At 43.9% G+C, this 22,571-nt stretch overlaps 1 protein-coding gene across 1 annotated transcript; it reads left to right on the top strand.

Moving 5' to 3' along the window:
* Positions 1-218: 218 nt before the first annotated feature.
* On the top strand, positions 219-17,233 carry NLRP11 (NLR family pyrin domain containing 11). Its single transcript, XM_042783198.1, has 5 exons — positions 219-498; positions 943-2,506; positions 4,813-4,974; positions 16,628-16,798; positions 17,059-17,233. The coding sequence occupies exons 1-5, from the start codon at positions 219-221 to the stop codon at positions 17,231-17,233; spliced, it is 2,352 nt and encodes a 783-aa protein (XP_042639132.1).
* Positions 17,234-22,571: the final 5,338 nt, after the last annotated feature.

Genomic DNA, 22,571 nt, shown 5'->3' with positions numbered 1-22,571 from the left:
GCTAACCAGAAGGCTGGTGGTTCAAACCCACCAGCCACTCCTTGGAAGGAAGGTTGAGAAATCTACTTCTGTAGTGATACCACCTCAGAAACCCAAGGGGGAGGGTCACTATGAGTTGGATCTGATGCGATGGCAGTGGGTTGGGTTTGGTTTTGGTGTTTTCCAGGTGCCATATTCCTGGTTGCTCAAGATCCCTTCCCTCTGAAAGCTGAAGTGAGATGGCAGAGTTGAGTTCTGCTGACTCAGACCTGCTGTGGCACCTGAAGAAGCTCAAGAATAAGGAATTTCAGAGTGTCAAGGAGCATCTTATACAAGCACCTTTGGAGTTTGGGTTGCCAGAAATTCCATGGCTTCAGCTAAGGAAAGCCCAACGAGAAGATCTGGGCAAGATGCTAACAGCCCACTATGAGGCACAGATCACCTGGAATATGATGTTCAGCATCTTCCAAAAGATCAATCGTCAAGATCTGTGCATGAAGATCGAAGCCAGACGGACTCGTGAGTGGGGTCACCAGGAGGGTGGATGAGGCCAAGGCGCAGTTTGCAGGGACTTCAGTCACTTTGATAAAGGCTTTTTCCATCTCAAAAGAGCCAGTATTCTGTCCTGGAGGCCTTCAGTGGTTCTGGCTGGGTGGGACTTGGGTTCTGTCCTGTGACTGATTTTACCCTTATTTTATGCCTTCGTGCTAATCGGCTGTTATTGAAGTAGCCAAGCTAAGGATTGATTCTGTTGTCAGTTGTCATTGAGTTAACACCAACTTATGGTGACCCCATGTGTTAGATTTAAGCAAACTTCTTTTAAAACAATTGTGATAGAGAATAACCTTATACCTATGTCTTTCTGATGACTACTTATAAGTAGAAATGCTAAGAAAAGTGTTTACACATTTGGAATATTTATCTGTGTTTTGCATTTCTTCTGCCCTGTACTCACTGGATTAGGTAACAAAGAGATACACAAAGATCTCATGCATGAAAAATTCCTTCTGCAATGGGAAAAGTGCATTTATCCGAACATCAATGATGAATTCTACAATGGAATTGCATCAGGAATTCACCGCTTATTTGAAATGGCCTTTGACCCTAAGGGCAACATGCGTGCGGATAACTTTAATGTGTTCCTGGTGGGAGAGAGAGCATCGGGAAAAACAATGCTTATAAAAATGGCGATGTTACAGTGGGTCAAGGGAGACATATGGAAGGATACATTCTCATATATCGTTCATCTCACATCTCGTGAGGTAAACCAGATGGCCCACAGTAGCTTAGTTGAGCTGCTCTCCAAGGACTGGCCCAATGGCCAGGCTCCTGTGGAAGATATCCTGTCTGATTCTAAGAAGCTCCTGTTTATCCTTGAAGACCTGGACAACATAAAATTTGCCTTCAACATAGCTGAATCTGCGTTATGTAGTGACAGCAGGAAACAGGTACCAGCATCGGTACTCCTGGTCAGTTTGCTGAAGAGAAAAATGGCACCCAGTTCCTCATTCCTCATCTCAACAAGGACTGAGCCTCAGGTCATCTTGGACTCATTAGCAAAGCAAACGGATTACTCCATCACGCTGAATTTCTCTGATGAAATAAGGCAGAAGTATTTTACCCTATTCTTTGAAGACAAGGGGAGGGCTATGACAGCCTTCAAGTTCATCCAGGACAACGAAATACTTGTGGCTCTGTGCAGTGTGCCCATCTCATGCTGGATCGCTTGTACCACCCTGAATCAGCAGATGTACAAGGTGGGTGATGTCAACTTCACATTCCGAACATCCACTGACACACACGCCCATTTTCTCACCAACGCATTGACATCTGGGGCCGGTATGCCTACTGTTGGGCATCACCTGATCCTACTGGAACGTCTGAGTCTTCTGGCTTTGGAAGGACTGTTTCAAGACATGTTGGAGTTTAGTCACCAAGACCTCAGAACTATCGGGCTTACTGAGTCTGAGGTGTCTATGTTGAAGACCACGAAGATTCTTATGTGGACCAACCATTTGGAAGACCGTTGCACGTTCATACACTTGCATGTCCAGGAGTTTTGTGCAGCCATAGCATATATGATGCCCTTGACTGCATCTCAGATCTTCCCAACCAATAGAGAGCTAGAGAGGAGGGCAGAATATAACGATTTTAGTCCAGTAATGACTTTTATTTTTGGTCTTCTCAATGAGAAGACAAGAGACATCCTTGAGACGTCCTTTGGCTGTCAACTATCATCCGAGGTACACCGGCGGTACCTCCTAGAGCGAATGGAAAACTTGGCTTCCAATCCAGAAGCAATGGAGCACCACGTACCTTTGTTTTATTGCCTCTTTGAGAACCAGGAGGAAGAGTTTGTGAAACAGATCATGGGCTTTTTTGTAGAAGCCGCCATTTTAATCCGAGACAACAAAGATCTAATGGTTTCGTCATACTGTCTGAAACGCTGTCGTCCACTAGAAAAACTCAGGCTGTGTATTCAATATGTCTTTGTAAAAAGCAAATTTGATATGAAGCTAACATCTAGGTGAGTCTTTTTTAAAATTCTGTTCTTCCCTGTATTCCTGAAACCTGCCCATAATTTCACCACCAACTGACTATAATCTGATCTATATCTGGACCAAGTATTTCTTTCTTTCTTTCTTTTTTTTTTAAATAATTGTGATTTGGGTGAAAGATTACAGAGCAAATTGGTTTCCATTCAACAATTCCTACACATTTTATTGTGTCATTCATCGCAATCCGCACAATGTGACACTACTCTTCATGCTTCCTTCCTGTGTTTACCATTTCCTTTCATCCTTCTTTCCTATCCCTTCTTGCCCTCTGAGCTGTACCCCTGAGTAAATGTTGCCCTTTGGATCTCATGTGGTTGATTGGTCTAAGGAGTGCATGCATACCTCCCTAGTGTTATTGTTCACCTTGTAGGCCTATCTTCTGTTTGGCTGAAAGTTAAACCACAGAGGTAAGTTCAGTTCCAAGCTTGAAGGTTGTCTAAGGGCCATAGTCTCAGGGATTCCACCAGTCTCTATCGGACCAATTGGCCTGGTCTTTTCTTAGGATTTGGAATTTTTTTCCACGTTTTTCTCCCACTCTCTCCAGGACCTCCTACTGTGATCCCTTCCAGAGCGGTCAGCAGTGGGAGCTGGGCATCATCTGGTTCTTCTGGTCTCAGAGCCGTAAAGGCTGGGGTTCACTTGGTCTATTAGTCCTTTGGATTATTTCCTTGTGTCTTTGATTTTCTTCACTTTTCTTTCTCCAGACAAGGAGAGACCCATAGTTGCACCTTAAATGGCTGCTCACAAACTTTTAAGACCCCAGTCGTCACCCACCAAAGCAGGACATAGATCATTGTCTTTGTGGACTATGTACATCAATTGGTCCCCTTAGACTCTGGTCCTGAGCCCCCACGTCCAGTGACTCATTCTTTCAGGTGTTTGATTATGACTAAGAAGTTGTCATAACTTTGCCCCCTGTATGCTCTACTGTGCTCCTGGACAAATTTGCAGCACATATAGATAAATGTGTAGATATATCTTCTGTCAAACCTACAGATATTCATGGATGTAGTCCCGACCGCCTTCTTGCCCATTCAGTGTGAGGTCTGTTCATGTATGCACTCGTAGATCACTGTTGTTACTGCTGCTGCAGGGTTGTGTGTGTGATAGTATTGATCTCTGTTCCCTCTGACTCTTGTGCCCCTCCCTGTGTCTTTCTCTGCTTCAATCATGCTTGTCCTTTGGACCAGAGATTTTTAAATCGCTCTTCCTCAGTTTAACCCAGGGCTTGAGTTGAGCTTCAGCATCGCCCTTTGGGGTCAGATTATCCTTTGATGTGGGAGCATAGATCCTGCATGTCAAGCATCCTCGACCTCCACCCACTAGCTGCCAGTAGCACCTCACTCTCCCATTGGTTATGGCATAATCTCCAGACATTTCCAAATGTCCCCTTGGAGGCCAAAATGTCCCCTGTTGAGGATAACTGATTTAACCTCATTTGCTCAGACGTATGGTATGGATCAACTGAAATAATTCTTATAAGTTACTTTGAGGGGTTCTAGCACATAACTGCAGTATTTATCATCAATAAATATTAATCTTAGTGGTTAGGCTTTCCACATGAGAGGAATCATGCTCAAGCAATTCTGTGTTGCTTGACTACAGAATCACCAACTAAGTTCACAGGTCTCAGTGGTGTTTTCCACACCGGACCATCCTTTATCTCTTCTCTCCTAGTATTAAGTCATGGTCCCTGGGTGATGCCAACAGTTAAGTGCTTGACTATTAACCTAAAGGTTGGTGGTTCAAACTTACCCAATGGTGTCATGGAAGAAAAGCCTGGCAATTTGCTTCTCTAAAGACTACAGCCAAGAAAACCACAGGAAGCTCAGTTCTACCCTGTAACCCATGGGGTCGCCAAGAGTCAGAATTGACTCAACAGCAACGATTTTGTTTATTGTTACTGTTTGTTTGGTTTTTAGTATTAAATCCAACAGTTCCTGGATGGTGTAAATGGTTGTACTCAACTACTTGTCAAAAGGATGGTCATTCAAACCCACCAAGAGGCTCTCAGAAGAGAGGCTTGGTAACTTGCTTTCAAATGTTGCACCTTGAAAACCCCGTGGAGCAGTTCTACTCTGACACACACGGAGTCTCCATGAGTTGGAATCAACTTGATGGCAACTGGGAGTTTGGAGTTTCCTGGTTCTGTATTAAGTCTGAGTCAGGTAACAGGTGCTCTTGAAAGAATATTTCAGTCAATTAAAGATCAATAAGTATATTAGAGTTGAATGCAAATTCTACTGGAGAATTGCTTCTCTCTTCCTCTGTGCAGTCAAATGAGGAGCCTCATCCACTGGAAAGACTTGTGCTCTCTGCTCCACACCAAGGAGAACCTCCGGGAGCTGGAAGTCTGTAACAGTGAATTTGACGACACTTCGGAGAGGATTCTCTGTAAAGCACTGGAACATCCCAACTGTCAGCTCCAGACGTTCAGGTAGGTGTCAACACTGAAGTAGGTATCAGCGTCGCTCTTCACTTTAATGCTTCCCCTGAACAGCAGTGTCCCTCTGCTCCTTTGGGGAGAACAATACACAAAGTCATGACACCATGACTTTGGGTGTGAGAATTTGGTAGGTGACCATACCTAAAAGCATTGGGGGGAGTGAGAATGACCCTAATAACCTTGTAATGGTTTCAGAAAACCAAAGATAATTGATCTTAACTGACGAAAAAAAAAAAAAATTGGTCAATGACATCAATGAGAGTTAACAGGGTTTCTAAAAAAAACCCTGGTGGCCCAGAGGTTAAGCACATGGCTGCTAACTGAAAGGTGGGTGGTTCAAACCCACCAGTTGCCCTGCAGGAGAACAATGGTGGCAGTCCACTTCCATAAAGAGTAGGGCTTTGGAAACCTTATTGGGCAGTTCTGCTCTGTCCTTGTATGAGTTAGAGTTGACTTGATGGCAATGGGTTTAGTGAGTGAGAATTTTTCATGAACAGAAAATACCCAAGTTAAAAGTGGCAAGGAGCCCAAGCGAACGCAGTTACAGGGTGGATTTATGAAGCTTAGATGAAGAAATGTCTTGCTTTTTTTGGGAGGTGAGGGTGGAAAGGGAGAGGTTCACTGAATGTCACTGTGTGCCATCAAGTCAATTCTGATCCACAACGACCCTACAGGACAGAGTAGGACGGTGCTGCGGGGTCTCTTGACTGCAGTCTTCATTGGGGCAAACTGCCAGGTCTCTCTCCCTGTACAGTGGCTGGTGCATCTGAACCACCATATTTCTGGTTGGTAGCTGAGTGCGTAACATCGTGCCACCAGGGCTTCTTCACTGAATGTTAAGCTGGTTTACTTAGATTAGATGAGTGTTGCCAATTTATACCGTGTAAGGAGCTCTGGTGGTGCAGTGCCTAAGGCATCTGACTGCTGACCAGAAGGTTGGCAGTTCAAACCCACCAGCCACTCCTCGGAAGGAAGACTGGGCAATCTGCTTCTGTAGAGATTTACCACCTTGGAAACTCAAAGGGGGTCGCTATGAATCGAAATTGACTTGATGGCTTTTTTAAAATCACTAACTCGTGCAGGTACAGAACACTTGTTCAAGTTTCCGTTCACAAACATTCGCTACTTGAATGGCCTTATAATGAATGTTCGCTTGGCTCTCGGGCCAGGAAAGCCATTTTAACTCTTGCCTCTAAAGAAATGTTTAACGATACATTCATGAATCACAAAGCACCTAAGTAAAAAGAGGAAATTAAGAGTAATCACTCTGGATTACATTGAACTCCATTTGACAGAATACATCCCACTGTTCCAAGAGTGGTTTAAGCACCTACAGCTTCACCTTCTACTCACATGAAGTCTAGAGGTGAACCAAAAACCAAGGCCATTGATGGAGAGTTGATTCTGACTCATAGCGACCCCCGATAAGACAGAGTAGAAGGGGTTTCCAAGGCTGTAAACATCATGGAAGCAGGCTGCAACATCCTTCTCCCAGGGTGGCTGATGGGTTCGAACCTTTTGGTTTTGCAGTTGAGTGCTTTAACCACTGTGCCACAAATGTTCCTCAATCTAGAGGGAAACCTGGTGAAAATATACTCCATGGTTCATCAGGGACCTGGGTCCCTTCTACTCAGACATCTTTCATGGGTTCCTAGCTCTTCTTCCCACGAGTCCCTTAGAGACGCAATGTCAAAAGCTGTTGCCTTGATGTGTCACTGCTACTCCCCAGGGAATCATGAATCTCTGGGCATCATCTTTGATTCCCCGTTCTTTCACATTCTCCGTGCAGTCCATTGGCAACTCCTAATTATCAAAAATACTGTATTATTCAGTGAAGGCTGACATAGTCACTGAGGTTCTCAGTCAACAATTTCTACACAAGTTGTTCGGTGACATTGATTATGTTTTCCACAATGCATGAATGTTCCCATTTTTCTGTCCTGCTTCTGTTCCATTCCGCCGGTTTACTGCCCCCTTACCTTCTCATCTTTGTTTTAAAGAAATTGTTAGCTAGTTGATCTCATATAGATGATTTTTTTTGTTTTTTAAGGAGTCCAGTACTTAACAGATGATGTTCATTATTTTGTGAGCCTATCTGGTACTTAGACAAAAGGTGACCTCAGGGGCTACTTTCAGCTCAAGGTCTAAAGAATCCCAGCAATAGACTTGGGGAGTCCTCCAGTCTCACTGGTCTGCTAAATCTAGACTCTTTAAGAGTTTGAAGTCCTGTTCCACATTTTTCTTCCATTCTATCAGGATCCATCTACTGTAGTCCTGATCAGAATGATCAGTAGTGGTAGCTGGGCACCATCTAGTTTTTCGGGTCTCAGGGTAGATGAGGCTGTGGTTTGTGTAACCTATGAATCTTGTAGACTAATTTCTTCTCTGAGTTTTTGGTGTTTCCTTCTTTCTCTTTTGCTCCAGAAAAGTAGAGACCAATAGTTTTATCTCAGATGGCTGCTCATGAACTTTTCAGGTCCCGGACACTGCTTACCAAACCAGGACATAGATCGTGAACTTTATGAATTCCATAATGCCAAAGGGTTGAACAACAACTCCTAATTTTGAAAATTATCCCGAATATAACCACTCTTTGTTTTCTGTTCCATTACCCACTTAACCCAAGGCACCATCATTTCCTATTTGGATGCCTGTAGAATATTCTTGCCTGGTCCCACTGTGTGATTAGAAAAAGGCTACTCACAGATACTACTTAGAGGTAGCCTAACACAGTAAACACGTAATAAAGACCTCATGTTAGGAATTGAATGATATCCTCCAAAAGTAGGTTGTAATTCCTAGTCCCTTTACCCCTGGATGTAATCCCATCTTTGTTACGTTAGTGAGGCCATGTAAGTGTTGGGTGTGGATTTAATCAACTACTTTTTAATAAAAATAATAAAAACTTATTGTGTCTTCAGCTAAGGTTTACACAGCAGGTTTGGTTCTCATTCAATGATTTCCACACAAGTTGTTCATAAGATTGGTTACTTTCCTCACAATGGCTGTTAAGCAATCATGTTTGAGATGTGAAAGACCAGATTAGGCACAGAAGCAAGGAAGCATGAATGGAGAAAGATGATTGCCACCTAGAGATCACCAGGAACCGAGGAACGCATGGGTTAGAGAAGCTGAGGCAAGGATCCTCCCCCAGAGTCAACAAAGACACAGCTTTCCCCTAGAGCTCGTGCCCTGAACTCAGACTTCCAGACTCTTGAACTGGGAAAAAGTAATTGTCTGCTCTTTAAAGCCATCCCCTTGTGGTAACTAAGACACCCAGAGTCTTTTTCTAAGGTGACAGCCTGACGTTGGGATTAGCAGAGGACGTTGCACCTGACTGTGAACCGAAGGATCTTTGATGGCGATCAAGTGTGTGAAGATAAGATCAAAAGTCTGAAAACCTGCTCCAGGATGAGCAGGAGAAATTGCAGACAAGATGTTCATAGTCTTGTGCGACTTTCACAGTTCACTCTCCCGCTATTTTATGTTCAGGGTGGCTGGTGGTGCAGATGGTTAAGCACTCAACTACTGGCCAAAAGGTTGATGGTTCAAACCCATCCTGAGGTCTCTCACAAGACAGGGCCTGGCAGCCTTGTGAAAGGGGACAGTCTTGAAAGCCCTATGGAGTTCAGTTCTCTACATATACGGGCATGCTTACGAGTCAGAATTAACTCATTGGCAACTCCCAACAATAACAAACTTTGTATTCTGTAGACTGACGCATCTCCCTGCTGATACCAGATTTGAGGGCTTGTTCAAGGCCATCGCTCATAACCGGAATTTGACACACTTGAGCCTGACTTGTATGCCTGTTCCCCTAGAGATATTCTCACTTCTGCGTGAGGCTTTGGCCACTCCGACATGCAACATACAGCATCTGAGGTACGTCATTGCTGTCTGAATGAGTGTGCTGGGAAGAAGGCCTGGGTATTGGTATGTAAACCAGTAACCGGGCACTGTCCAGTCAATTCCACCTCACAGTGCACCATGTATGTCAAAGAATAGATCTCTGCTCCATGGGGCTTTCAATGGCTGATGTTTTCAGTAGATCACCAGGCCTTTCTTCCAAGGCACCTCTGTGTAGACGTGAAACTGCGACCTTCTCGTGAGCAGCCAAGCACGTTCATTTATACTGCCCCAACTCACTGCCATCAAGTCGTTTCTGACTCATAGAGCCTCCCATTGGGTTTCCGAGGCTGTAAATCCTATGGAAGAGATTGCTCCATCTTCCTCCCACAGAGTGGCTGGTGGGTTTGAACAGCTAACCTTCCAGTTAGCAGTTAATGACTTTATCTACTACACTACCTTTTAGACTGCCCAGGAACCCTGGTTCACAGGTAATGATAATACCACCTGGTACCTCTCCTTGATACCTCTCATTCTTTGGAGATTTTCAGCACATGGCTTATTTCTCTCTCCCCAGCACTCTTCCTATTTTTGTAGCTGGCCTTGGTTGCTGTATGGATCCTTTCCTTTGTCTTATTTCCTTGATCTATAATCTCCTGTTGATCTAGTCCCTCTGCTCATCTTCAGACACAGATCACCCAGGCCAACGCTAGAGCAATAGTGCCTACTGGAAACATGGTGCCAGAGATGAAGATGATCTAAAATTTTCCAGTACTCACATCAAAAAGTAAAACAGGCAAAATTAATTTTAATACATCTTAACTCAATACAACAAAAATTATATTGATATGTAATACATATTTTTTAAAATTGTGACTTGGGTGAAAGTTTACAGAGCAAATTCATTTTCCATACAGCAGTTCACATACACTTTGCTTCATGCCTGATCTTTTTTATGATTTTGAGTTTTGCTCCATATTGTTCTCCCGCTCTATCCAGGATCTCCTATTTTGATTGCTTTCCGAGTGGCTGACAGTGGTAGCCTGGCACCATCTAGTTCTTCTGTCTCATGATCATGCAGGCTGAGGTTCGCATGGTCCACTAGTCCTCTGAACTGATGGTTTCCATGGGTTTCTGATTTTCTTCACTCTTCTTTGCTCCAGATGAGGAGAGACCCATTTGTTGCATCTAGGTGGCTGCTTGCAAGCTTTTAAGACCCCAGTTGCTACTCACCAAAGTAGGATATAGAGCAACATTTTTGTGTAGTTTTGGTGTAACATTATGCCAATTAAGTTTGATGTGTCCCGTGACCACGGTCCTGAGCCCAGAGGTCCAACAACTCGCTCCCTCAGGCTGAGTGATTGTGGCTAAGAAGTTATCATAACTTCATCCCCTGTTGGTTCTATTTACAACACATATAAATACGTAGGTAGAAATATCCTCTGCCGATCTTACATATGGTCATGGGTGCATTCCTATTTGCCTAGACATACCTGATCATTCAGCCTGTCTACCTATGTACCCACTCAGAGATGAATGTTGGTTATTTCTGATAAAGCAGGATTATGTATGTAGAAGTGTTTATCATTGTTGTCTGTACCTCTTGTGCACCTCTCTGTGTCTTCCTTTTGTAATTGACATATTAAAAAAAAAAACTATTAATAGGTTTTCACTAGCCCCTTGGTTTGTGCAAATGGTTAATAGGCTCAGCTGGTAACAAAAAGGGTAGAGGCTTGAGTCCACACAGATTCACCTGAGAAGACCTAGTGACCTTTGAGAAATCAGTCATTGAAAAGCCTACCGAGCACTGTTCAACTCTCTGACACATGTGGGGTCACAGGAGCTGAGTCAATTCGATGACAACTGATTTTATTATTATTATGTGATTGACATGCCTCTTTTTGGTGTTAAGTCTTCCAGATCCTGATGTACTTTATACTTTCAGAAGATGTCCATTCAGATGCTAAGTTTTTGTCAGAAATACTTGATCTTTATCTTGATCTCATGAATTTCACAATTGCAGGTCAACTCACAAACCCAATGGTTCTAAAATACGTAAAAGTTTTCCAAGAACTGAATCAAATCAGTTTTTAACTTGAATTTGAGTAACAGAAAATAAAATTTAGAATTCAGTCACACTAGCTGGGGATCTCTGGTAGCATAGTACCTAAGACACTTGACTGCTAACCAGAAGGCTGGTGGTTCAAACCCCCCAGCCACTCCTCAGAAGGAAGGTTGGGCAATCTACTTCCATAGTGATACCACCTCGGAAACCCAAGGAGGGGTCGCTATGAGTCGGGTTTGACTCCATGGCACATAACAACAACAACAACAGCTGTATTTTAAGACCTCAATAGACTCATGTGACTAGTGGCTTCCATAGTGGATAGTGCAGCTTTAGACCTTGCCAAGGAGACCCTAGTTTTCTTGAATGGTTACATGTTCAACCAGTAGCTGAAATGTTCATGGTTCTAACTCATCCCGAGGTACCTTGGAACACAGGCCTGGCAGTCTGTTTGCAGAAGGTCACGGGCCTGGAAAACCTATGAAGCAGTTCTGTGCACACATGGGATCGCCATGACTTGGAGCCAACTCCGTGACACCCAAGAACAGATCTTGTTGTCATCTCCAACAATGGCGTTTCATTTGTTTTCATTTCAACCAACCATGTCCCAATTTCAACCATCCATGTTCCAAACAGATGGATTGCCATAGTGGCTGCACCGATGGGCTCAGGTATAGCAAGGATTGTGAGGCTGGCACAGGACCGGGCAGTGTGTCTTTCTGTTGTACACAGGGTCACTGTGAGTCGGAGACGACTCCACGGTACCTAACAACAGCAATGTTCCACACAGTAGTTCTTGTCTTCCCAAGCCACTTTCTCTTATAAGCAAACTCACCCACTTTCATCTCACTGGATCCTTCCGTCCCTCGATGCCCCCCACTTCCACTCTCTCCTCTCCCTCCCCCTCACTTCTTTATGGACTTTAAATTCCCTTATACTCATTGCCTTACTTCATTTCACTCAATGCACTTTCTTTCCATCACATTTCCCTGGCAAAACCCCAAAAACCCAAACCCCAACTCTTGCCCCTCAGTTGATTTTCCTCTCTGTCTTACAGAAAGGAGCCCTAGTGGTACAATAGTTAAGTTTCCTGAAATGTCGATAGTTTGAACCTATCCAGTGACTCCATGAGAGAAAGACCTGGCAATCTGCTCTCATGAGGACCGCTGTCGCTAGGCACTGCTGAGTCGGATTCAACTCATGATGACCCTATGGTGACAAAATAGGGCTGCCCCATTGGCTTTCATAGGCTGTAGTCTTCATGGAAGCAGACCAACAGGTCTTTCTTCAGCAGAGCCACTGGTGGGCTCAGAGAGCACTTAACCATTGCACCACCAGAACTCCTTGCATAAAGATTATAGCTTAGAAAACCCTATGGGATAGTTCTGCTCTGTCACATGGGGTCACCTTGAGTCAAAATTGACTCCACAGCACCTAATAACCTATCTTACAGGGCCTTTTTCCTATCTCCAGTTTATCGCCATCAGCATGCGATAAGGCTGACATATTGCATGCCTTCAAACACACACTCCCCGGATGCATACTGTCCTACCTCTCTGTCCGCAGACAAACCCAACCAGAGCTGTCTTCTGCTGGAATCCATCTCTTCTCCTCCCCTTTTCTCTTCTTAATGTGCAACAGACTCTCTCTGTGGGCATCTCACCAAAACAGTGCTCATCCAGTTCCCAGAGGACTCACTTGGCCAAATCTGTGGTGTATATGTTAGGTTTTCCCTGTGTTCACCCCGTCCTGTCTTCAGTTATTATTTTTTAAATAATGTATTTTTGGTGAAGGTTTACAGAGCAGTTTAGATTTCCATTCAACAGTTTCTACAAAAATTTTTCAGTAACATTATTTACATTCTCATAGTAGGTGGACTTTCTCATTTCTGTTCTGATTGTTCTCTTTGATCTTGAATCCTTTTTAAATTAGTGTCCATCAAAGTTCACTCTGTTTGGTGTACAATTCAATAGATTTTGGCAAATGCATTGAGTCATTTAACCACCACAACAAACCATCTAGAATCTTACCCAAACTTGAGCTTTGATGATGGGTATAAGGCAAGATCGGAGTCTGTAGATAGCACAAATAGTTAGAAACTCCACTACAAACTGAAACGTTAGTGGTTCAAACCCACCTAGAGACACCTCAGAAGAAAGGTTCTGACAATCTGCTTCCAAAAGGTCACAACCATGAGCCCCTACATGCACAGTTCTGGTCAGCATGCATGGGGTTGCTATAAATTGGAATCAACTCAAGATAACAAGTCTGCTTTAGTTTTGGTTTAAAGAATAAGATTTTTTTTAAAAAAAAGAATCCCTTCCTTTCCCTTTGAAGTGTCTACTTTCTTGGTTGGGGCTGATTTTACTTTAAGTGATGGTTTGACTGAACAGTAGTTGAGCTTAATTAGTAAAGCACCCCTGCCTTGACGAGTGTGCTCTTGCAAGAATGATCTCCATGGGATCAAATGGACAGTGGCAACTGGAAAGATGAGACAGGAAACTTGGAGGGCAGTGAGTTTATGTCAACAGGGGAGGAATAATTCAGGAGAAGAAGTGAGAGTGGTTGTAGAACTTGAATATAATCAAGTCACTGAATGGTACATGTAGAAATCCTTGAATTGGTGTATATTCTATGAACATTAACAACAACTGAAACATTTCAGAAGACGAGGCGGGTGGATGGTATTGACCACACTCCTTTCATTTGCTTGGGTTCCTCCTCTAGTTTGATGAAATGTAGTCTGAAAACTCAAGCATGTGAAGAGGTCGGCTCGCTCCTCACCAGCAGCAAGAAACTAAAACGTCTGACCTTATCCAACAACCCGCTGAGTCACGCAGGGATAGACATGCTTTGCAAAGCTTTGCTCCACCCAGACTGTACTCTCCAGTCACTGGAGTAAGTTGACACGGGCAAGCCCACTACATAGACGTTTGGGCACGGGTTTGAGTATATTAGGTGTATAGTCAAAAGGCAACAACATGGCGGTGGTGGGGTGCAGTACAACAAAGCATAGCAACTGGAGGCAGGGGCTTTAGAATCAGGTCTGGGCTGAGATTCTGGAGTGACGACCAGGTTGCAGCATTAACTCGAAAACCAAACTCACGGTCATCATGTCGATTCCACCTCAGTAGCAACCCCCACTGGGTTTTCAAGGCTGTAAATCTTCATGGAAGCAGACTGCCTTGTCTTTCTTCTGCAGAGCACTTGGTGGGTTTGAACCACCAAACTTTAGGTTAGCAGTCAAATGCTTTAACCACTACATCACCTTAATCTGCAACATAGTGTTGGTTGACGAAACTTGTTTAGCTTTCCTCAATTTCCACTTCACCACCTGGAGAATGGGGTCATCACAGGACCAACCTAGTGGGTTTGAAGAGAATTTAAAGGTGTTGCTAAGAGTGTCCATGGAGTCCCCATGGTGTAAACAGTTAACACTCGACCAGTAGATGAATGGTTGGTGGCCCTATGCCACCCAGAGAAAGCCCAGATGAAAGGCCTGCAGATTGTCTGAAGGGTCACAAGTTTGAAAACCCTGTGGAGCACAGCTTTACTCTGACGCATGAGTCAGTTCTGCCTCATGGTAACCCCAACAGCAACTAACAACAAGGAGTTTCCAAACAGCACCTGGGCCATAGCAACGGGGGACTGACACTGTCACTATAAAAATAAGCAACCAAGCTGGATGTTTCTTGGAACATGATATTATGGAGGGTACATAGAAGAAAGCAGAGGTCGCCTTGAGTCCCAGTTGGCTGGACAGCAGCTACGTAGCTCATTTGACTGCTAGCAAGAAGGCTGGTGGTTCAAACCCACCAGCTACTCCTCAGAAGGAAGATTGAGCAATCTACTTCCATAGAGATACCACCTTGGAAACCCAAGGAAGGGTCACTATGAGTTGGAACCGACTTGATGGCAGTGAGTTTGAGTTTTCCAGTAGGAGAGCCATGGGAGGAGAGCCTCGTCTTGGCCTCAGCATAGACCCTTGTCGGTCTGGGATGGGTGAAGAAACTGTGGAGTTGACTCATGCTTTTTCTGCATCTGTCATCCCATGCAGGTTACTTTTCTGTTCTCTCACTGAGACCTGTTGCAGCTCCCTTGGGAAAGTTCTTATACTCAGCAAAACTCTCAAACATCTCGACGTCAGCGTGAACTGCCTACAAAACTATGGAGCACTGCTCTTAATTTTCTCTTTGTTGATGCCAACTTGTCAGTTGCAGGAGCTGGAGTAAGTCTTGCCATTGGTTTCTTAGAGGAGCATGTCTTTACTGAGTTTGGATGGTGGAGTTGGCAACAGAAGTGAGGAAAGACCTTAATGATGGTGTCCAGGCAGTAGATGGTATGCAAACCTGTGCTTCCAACAACATGGGGCCGAACACCACCATCAGCAGTTGCTGTTGAGTCCGTTCCAACTCATGAAGACCCCGTGTGTGTCAGAGTAGAACTGTGTCCCACAGAGTTTTCAATGTTTGTAGCCTTTCAGAACTAGACTCCAGTCTTTCTTCTGAGGCACCCCTGAGTGGATTTGAATCACCAATCATTCATTTGGTAGCTGAGTACTTAGTGGTTTGGGTCACCTAGGGACTCCCAGCATGAGAGCAGAGTAAAGTTTTGTTTGGGGCAAAAGTTCAAGTGGAAACTCACCAAGTTTACAAAGTTCCTCAGATCCTCATTATCATGAAGAGATGTGCTTACTCCAGTCCCAGCTGGACAAGCATTGTGTAGAAGACCTCAGAGATGTCACCCTGAGCTGGATTACATACATGCTTGGGAGGAAGGGGACATCTCCAAGGCTAGGCCCCTTTGTTGGAAAGTAGTCTTGTTGGGAAAGGGGTAACTTAGGAGCACAGGTTAGGGAGGTCGCCTTATCAAAGCCGCTTGTTTGTGATTTCCTGGGTCCAAGCCCTGTGCTCCTCTGGCGTGCAGCTCAATCACGGTGGGATGGTCCTGGATCAAAAATCTAGGAGGAAATAGGTAAAATTAGAAGAGTAACCAGCCTTGAAACCACAGTGTGTGGCCATGCTCATGAAGAGCCTGGAATACACTGAAGTCCTGATGCACACCCACAACATAGGCGAGCCTAGAAAACATTATGCTCAGTGAAATAAGTCAATTACAAAAGGGCAAATGCTGGAAGATCTCACCTATATGGAATAACAACGATAGGCAAATGCAGAGCGTCTGAAGCTCATTGGTGGCTACCAGGAGCACGAGGAAGGAATGGGAGCCATTGTTTAGGAGCCGTTGTGCAGTGAGCTTCCATTTCTAAAACCAGAACTCAACCCCACTGCTGTCGAGTCAATTCTAACTCATAGAGACCCTATAGGACAGAGTCAAACTGCCCCATAGGATTTCCAGGGCTATAAATATTTATGGAACTAACTCTCCCACAGAGCAGTTGATGGGTTCAAACCAACTATCTTTTGGTTAGTAGCCAAATGCTTTAGCCACTACAGCAGGAAATTTGGCAACGATTATGGGTGCTGGTTGAACAAAATGGTTGGTGTAATTGATAGCACCAAACTGTACACCTGAAAACAAAAAAAGAGCTTAGAATAATGCCTGGCATACTGTAGACATTCTATGATGTTTATTTGTCCTGCTCTTGTCTCCATGATGAATCCCGCTTTGTGGGGCATGATGAGAAGGGAGGTCCAAGAACACTCATCACTGCTTAGTATGACACACTTGAACCTGGAGGTTGTGACTGTAGCTCCCATTTCTCTCTTGCAGCCTGTCTGGTTGTTTTTTCACTTCTTTTGTCTGTCGTGACATTGCCTCAGCAATTACCACTAACCAATATCTGAGGAGCTTAGAGCTTGGGAGCAATAACATAGGAGATGGAGGAGTGGAGCTGTTGAGTAATGCCTTGAAACACCCAAACTGCAAGTTAGAGAATCTTGGGTAGGTACCTGGTGGGGAGTTTCCACTTTTTCTGGAGCTTGGGAAAGTTCAAGAAAGAGGCAAATACAAAAGGAAAGTGGGTTGAGAAGTGGAACCTTCAGGCTGAGTGTTCAATGCTTCTCTCTTGGGTTGTAAGTTTCTTCAACCATAATTGGGGAGGTGAAGGCGTTTGGGGCTGTCTAGTTCATGCTCAACTGCTCTGCCTGCCATTTTCCCCAAAAACGGGGATCTTGTCTCACCTGTGCATGTCCTTGTTGCAGCCTGGAAGAGTGTAGGCTGACCAGCAACTGTTGTGAGACCCTCGTCTCTGTTCTTATCAAGAACAAAAGCCTGAAAAAACTCAATCTACTTGGAAATAAGTTGGATGAGAAAGGAATTGTGAAACTCCTTCAAGGATTGGGGCACCCTGATTGCATGCTTCAGACAATTGGGTAAGTGGGATGATATTTTACAGGGTGAAGTCCCTGGGTGGTATAATGGTTAAGCACTCAGTTCCTAACCAAGAGGTTGACAGTTTGAATCCACCAAAAGCCACTTGGAAAGAAAGGCCTAGAGACCCCCTTCTGAGGGCTCCTTGGGTACCACATGGGGCACAGCGTGACTCTGAAACATGTCAGGTTACTGCGAGTCAAAACTGACTTGAACGCAACTGGTAAGGTAAGAGGGAAATTCTGTGTTGAGGCAGTTGAGGGTGTACAAGATGATGAGATACACCCATCCACTCACTGAAAAAAATGAGAGTAGTCGCCTGAGCATACCTGAAGCATTGGGATGTTGGGGATGGTGTAGAGGGCTTCAAACAGAGTATAGTAATGCAGAGTAAATGGTGACTGGTGTATGACACCAACTATCCTCTACTGAAGAACTGTCTACCTTCCTACATCTACCTCTCCCTGTTTGAATGGATCCTTCTTTACTACAGAAGAGAGAATGGTCAATTCCAAGCCCACCATTCTATGGCTTTCAATCCAGGGCCATTAAATTCCTTCTTGTAAAGCAAAGATTCTCTTCCTTCCTTATTAGTTATCTGTTAGTTAGGAATCTTACAGATTCAGTATGTTGTCTATCACTGCATAATAGATTACCATGAATGTAGGACTTAAAACAACACACATTTATTATTTCACAGTTGATGCCAGGGGTCCTGTCACAGCTGTGCTGGTCCTCTTCTTCAGAGTCTGACAAGGCTGCAGGAAGGTGTCAGCCAGGGCTGGGGTCTCGTCTGAAGGTTCTGTGGGGAGAGGATCTGCTTCCAAGCTTATGTGGCTGTCAGCAGCATTCATTTCCTCAAGGGCTGTTGGACTGAAGGCCTTAGTCTGAGACAGCGGTTGGCTGGAGGCCACTCTTAGTTCCTTGCCATGTGAGCCTCTCCAATATGGCAGCTCACGCCATCAAAGTATGTAAGCCAAGACGGCAATACCCAAACCCACCGCCATCCAGTTGATTATGACTCATAGCGACCCTGCATTGGGTTTCCAAAGCTGTAGAGTCTATTGGCAAAGCAAAGGTCACCCTGATATAAATGATTTGGAAGTAATATCCCATCCTTCCTGCAACTGGTCAAAAGCAAATCACAGGTCACACCTGTAATCAACAGGAAGGGGGTGACACAAGGGTGTGGCCACCACAAGGTGAAATTCAATGGATGTCATCTTACAAACTGCCTACCTCAATTTCCATTCACATCTTGTCCACATATCTAGATTTTTTCTGGCCATATTTAGCATCTTTTTCTACCTGTCTTATTTTCTTAAAGGGAAACAACATCCAAGTTAGTGATCATTCAATTAGAGACAGAGTACAAACATCTTGAACTTACCTGTTGATCAGACACAGACAGGCCAACTGGTTTCCTCTCTGCCTGCAGTTTTCTCAAACAGAAATCAAAGACGTTTATCTCGGAACTCTTAAAAAGATTGAATCAGAACACAAACTCAATGCTCGGCACCCCACTATGAGTTCTTTTCCCTTATCCCCTCAAATGATGGAGATTGAGTCAAACTTTCAGATTCATAGAAGGACCCACTCCAGCACGGCAAACTTTCCTCGGTCCCTTATTCTCATCTCCTCTGGCTCTTCTCATCCTCTAATACCCTGTGTAACACATTTATTATGTTTATTGTCCACCTCCTTCCACCAGAACACAAGCTATAATGGCAGAGACTCTTTCGTGTGTGTGTACGGTGAAACCGTGTATAACAAAACATACCATCTCAACAGTGTCTACATGTACAATTCAGTGACCTTGCCTACGTTCTTCAAGTTCTGCAACTTTTGCTCTCAGTTTTAAAATCATTCCACCACCATCAGTGTAAACTCAATGCCTCCCAATCAAAAACCCATTTTCTCTCTCCCTACCATCCCTGGTGGTGATGGTGGTGGGGAGGGGGGAGGTGGAAGGTGGGAGAGGTTAGTGTCACCCAGTCAGTTCTGACACATAGTGACCCCACGTACAACAGAACAAAACGCTGCTCCCAGTAACCACCACTCATCTTTGGTTTCTATGTATCTATTTCATGTATGTGAGATTTCACAGTGTTCCTACTTTTGCTGCTGCCTTATTTCACTCAGCCTGATGTCTTCCAGTGTCTTCCATGTTGTGACATGCATCAGGACTTCATTCTCTTTATGACTGAGTCGTATTCCGTTGTGCGTATGGTCCATATTTTGTTTATCCATTCATTTGCTGATGGATAGTTCAGTTTCCACATTTTGACTACCGTGAAAGTGCTGCAATGAACATTGGTGGACAGATTCTGTTTGCATTCCTGGTTTTTCTTCTTCTGCGTTTGTATCTAGGATCAGGATTGCTACGTCATGTGGTAATTCCATATTCAACTTTTGCAGGAACCATTTTCACAGTGGCCGTACCATTTTACACTCCCACTAACAATGCATGAGGGTTCTAGTTTCTTCACAACCTTGTCAACACTTACTGTTTTCTGGTTTTTTTTTTTTTTTCCAATGTTGAATCCTAGTACCTAGTACTCAATAAAGGTAGATTCAAGAAATAAATACATTTCAGGTTATAAAAGTATTTGTACCTAGATGCTAATGGAGCCATTCACACACAGAGAGGACTCAAGAGAAATCATTATGACTATAAACTTTCTTCCTTGATTTGAAGAAGCTGTATCCAATGTTACGAGCCAAAGCTCTGGCATCAGTAGCCCTCTGTTCTCCAGCCATGTGAATATATTTATGCCTAACTTTGACCCTCAGTGTTGCATCCTATAAAATCATGACATTAATGGTATCCTCCATTGTAAGGGTCTAATCATTTATGCATGGAAAGCACTAAGTACACCACTTGAACTTACCTGTTGATCAGACATTAACCACTGTTAATGTCACTTCAGTCTGTTCTCCCAGTAGAGTTTTTGGCTTATGCACCAGTCCTTAATGGGAGCTCTCTATCTACTGCAAGAATGAAGGTTTTTACCCTACAGCTGATTTGTGTGTGTGCGCATGTGTGTGTGTGTCTGTCTCAGTCTCAGAGGCAGAACAGATTCTTAGGAATGCCCAGAGAGGGGTGCGTAAGGAGAGGGTCACCAATGCAACACAGTAGAAATTAACAGTTAATTAAAATTAACAGGATTTTTCCTCTGTGCTTCTTCAGGCTTCAAACAAGTGGTGTAGGTGTGGAGACTTTGCAGTTGTTGAGGACCGTGAAACAGAGAAACACTGGACTGGCTTTTGTGGACCAAACCTGGGCTAAAAAGGAAGGCAGAAAACTCACTGAGAAGCTTGGTCAACTCTATCCCTCCCCATCAGCTCAAGCTGTCCGGAATATGGCTTGGCATTTAATCTCTTTCCAAATGCCAAGAGTGTATAAGTCCACGAGAGGATCAACTACAGTTGAACCTGGAGGTTTTTGGCAATCCTTTCGGTCATGTTCTTCCTAAAATGTGTTAGACACAGACTATCACCATGGCTGGGGTGCAGGGAAACCAGAGTCATGATTTCTCATTTTTTCATTTCTTTTTGTCATCACTGTATTTGCTTTGGGACTTTGACCAAGTCAATCACTTTGTTTGTAAAATTTCCCACACTGTTACACAAGAACATTGACAGGGCTGCATCATGTATTAAAAGGTGAAATGCATTGATGGAAAAGTGTAAAGCATGATTCTTTATCAATGAGCTTTGTGAAATAACAACTTGAATGGAAGGAACCATGATCCTGTTCTCCTGGTATACATAGCCATCCAAAGGCTGGAACCCACATCTCCCTCCTCCTCAACCCTTATACTTCCTCCAGCAGTATTCCAGCTGTTGTTGTGGTGGTGGTCTGTTGAGTTGATTCTGACTCAGAGACCCCATGTAACAGTAGAATTCCCCCATAGGATTTCCTCAGGAGTAATCTATGGGAGCAGATTACCAGGTCTTTTCTGTCACAGAATTGCTAGTGGGTTCAAACTGCTGACCTTTCAGTTAGCAGCAGAGTGCTTAATCACTGCACCACCAGGGCTACTTATTCCAGCTGTAGCTATCTCAAGCTGGGTACTCAAACCCAAGTCCAGTTCTTGGGTTTGGTGCTTGACATACACGTCAAACTCAGCCAAGCCTTGGCTGTGACCCTTACCTCAACCCTCCCATGTCCTATTCTTCTGCCACAAACATATAAGGTCTGATCCAATCCTATTCCTGTTATCCAAACAATAATCCTTGGCAGCCCATTCGGGAACACAGGAAGTCTAACAATCCCTAAAAACCAGGCTGAATGAAGGAAGAGTCACAGACCATTACTCCTGCAATGCAAGAAGATGGGGCTCGAGGGCAGAAGGCACTCAAGGTGAACAACGACATAAGAACAACAACATGAGCAACGACCGTCCACGGGGACTTCACCAGATGGAGTGCGCAGGAATCAGACCAACTGTATCTGTGGCCAGAGGCAATGGGGAAGTTCAATATCTTCAGCCAATACAAAGCCAGGAGCAGATTGTGGAACAGACCATCAACTACTCATATGCAAGTTCAAGTTGAAGACAATTAAAAGAAGTCCACGAGAGCCAAAATATGACCTTGATAATATCCCTCTTGAATTTAGAGATCATTTAAAGAATAGATTTGATGCACTGAACACCACTGACTGAAAACCAGAGGAATTGTGGGATTACATCAAGAACATCATCCCTGAAGAAAGCAAGAGGTCAATGAAAAGACCGAAAAGGAAGAAAAGACCAAAATGGATGTCGGAAGAGACTCTGAAACTTACCCTTGAGTGGAGAGTAGTTAAAGTAAATGGAAGAAATGACAAGATGAAAGAGCTGAACAGAAGATTGCAAAGAGCAGCTCAAGAAGGTAAAATCAATTATTATAATGAAATGTGCAAAGACCTGGAGTTAGAAAACCAAAAGAGAAGAACACACTTGGCATTTCTCAAGCTGAAAGAACTGAGGGAAAAATTTAAGCCTCAAGTTGCAGTGTTGAAAGATTCTATGGGCAAAATATTGAATGATGCAGGTAACATCAAAAGAAGATGGAAGAAATACTTAGAGTCACTGTACCCAAAAGAGTCAGTCCATGTTCATCCATTTCAGGAGGTGGCATATGATCAAGTACCAATGGTATTGTAGGAAGAAGTTCAAACTGCAATGAAGGAATTGATGGGATACCCGTTGAGATGTTTCAACAAACAGATGCCCCACTGGAGGCACTCACTTGCTTATGCCAAGAGATTTGGAAAGCAGCTACCTGGCCAACTGACTGGAAGAAATCCATATTTGTACCCATTCCAAAGAAAGGTGATCCCACAGAATGTGGAAAT

The sequence above is a fragment of the Orycteropus afer genome, unplaced genomic scaffold (assembly GCF_000298275.1).
Source record: "Orycteropus afer afer isolate SDZICR_OR568_19922 unplaced genomic scaffold, OryAfe1.0 scaffold00726, whole genome shotgun sequence".
Classification (NCBI taxonomy): Eukaryota; Metazoa; Chordata; class Mammalia; order Tubulidentata; family Orycteropodidae; genus Orycteropus; species Orycteropus afer.
This window is presented reverse-complemented; position numbering and strand designations above follow the sequence as displayed.

Coding starts and splice junctions, on each gene's coding strand:
- NLRP11 (XM_042783198.1), top strand. CDS start 219: ATGGCAGAGTTGAGTTCTGCTGACTCAGACCTGCTGTGGCACCTGAAG. Junction 2,507..4,812: donor GATATGAAGCTAACATCTAG/GTGAGTCTTTTT, acceptor TCCTCTGTGCAG/TCAAATGAGGAGCCTCATCC. Junction 4,975..16,627: donor TGTCAGCTCCAGACGTTCAG/GTAGGTGTCAAC, acceptor TCTCTCTTGCAG/CCTGTCTGGTTGTTTTTTCA.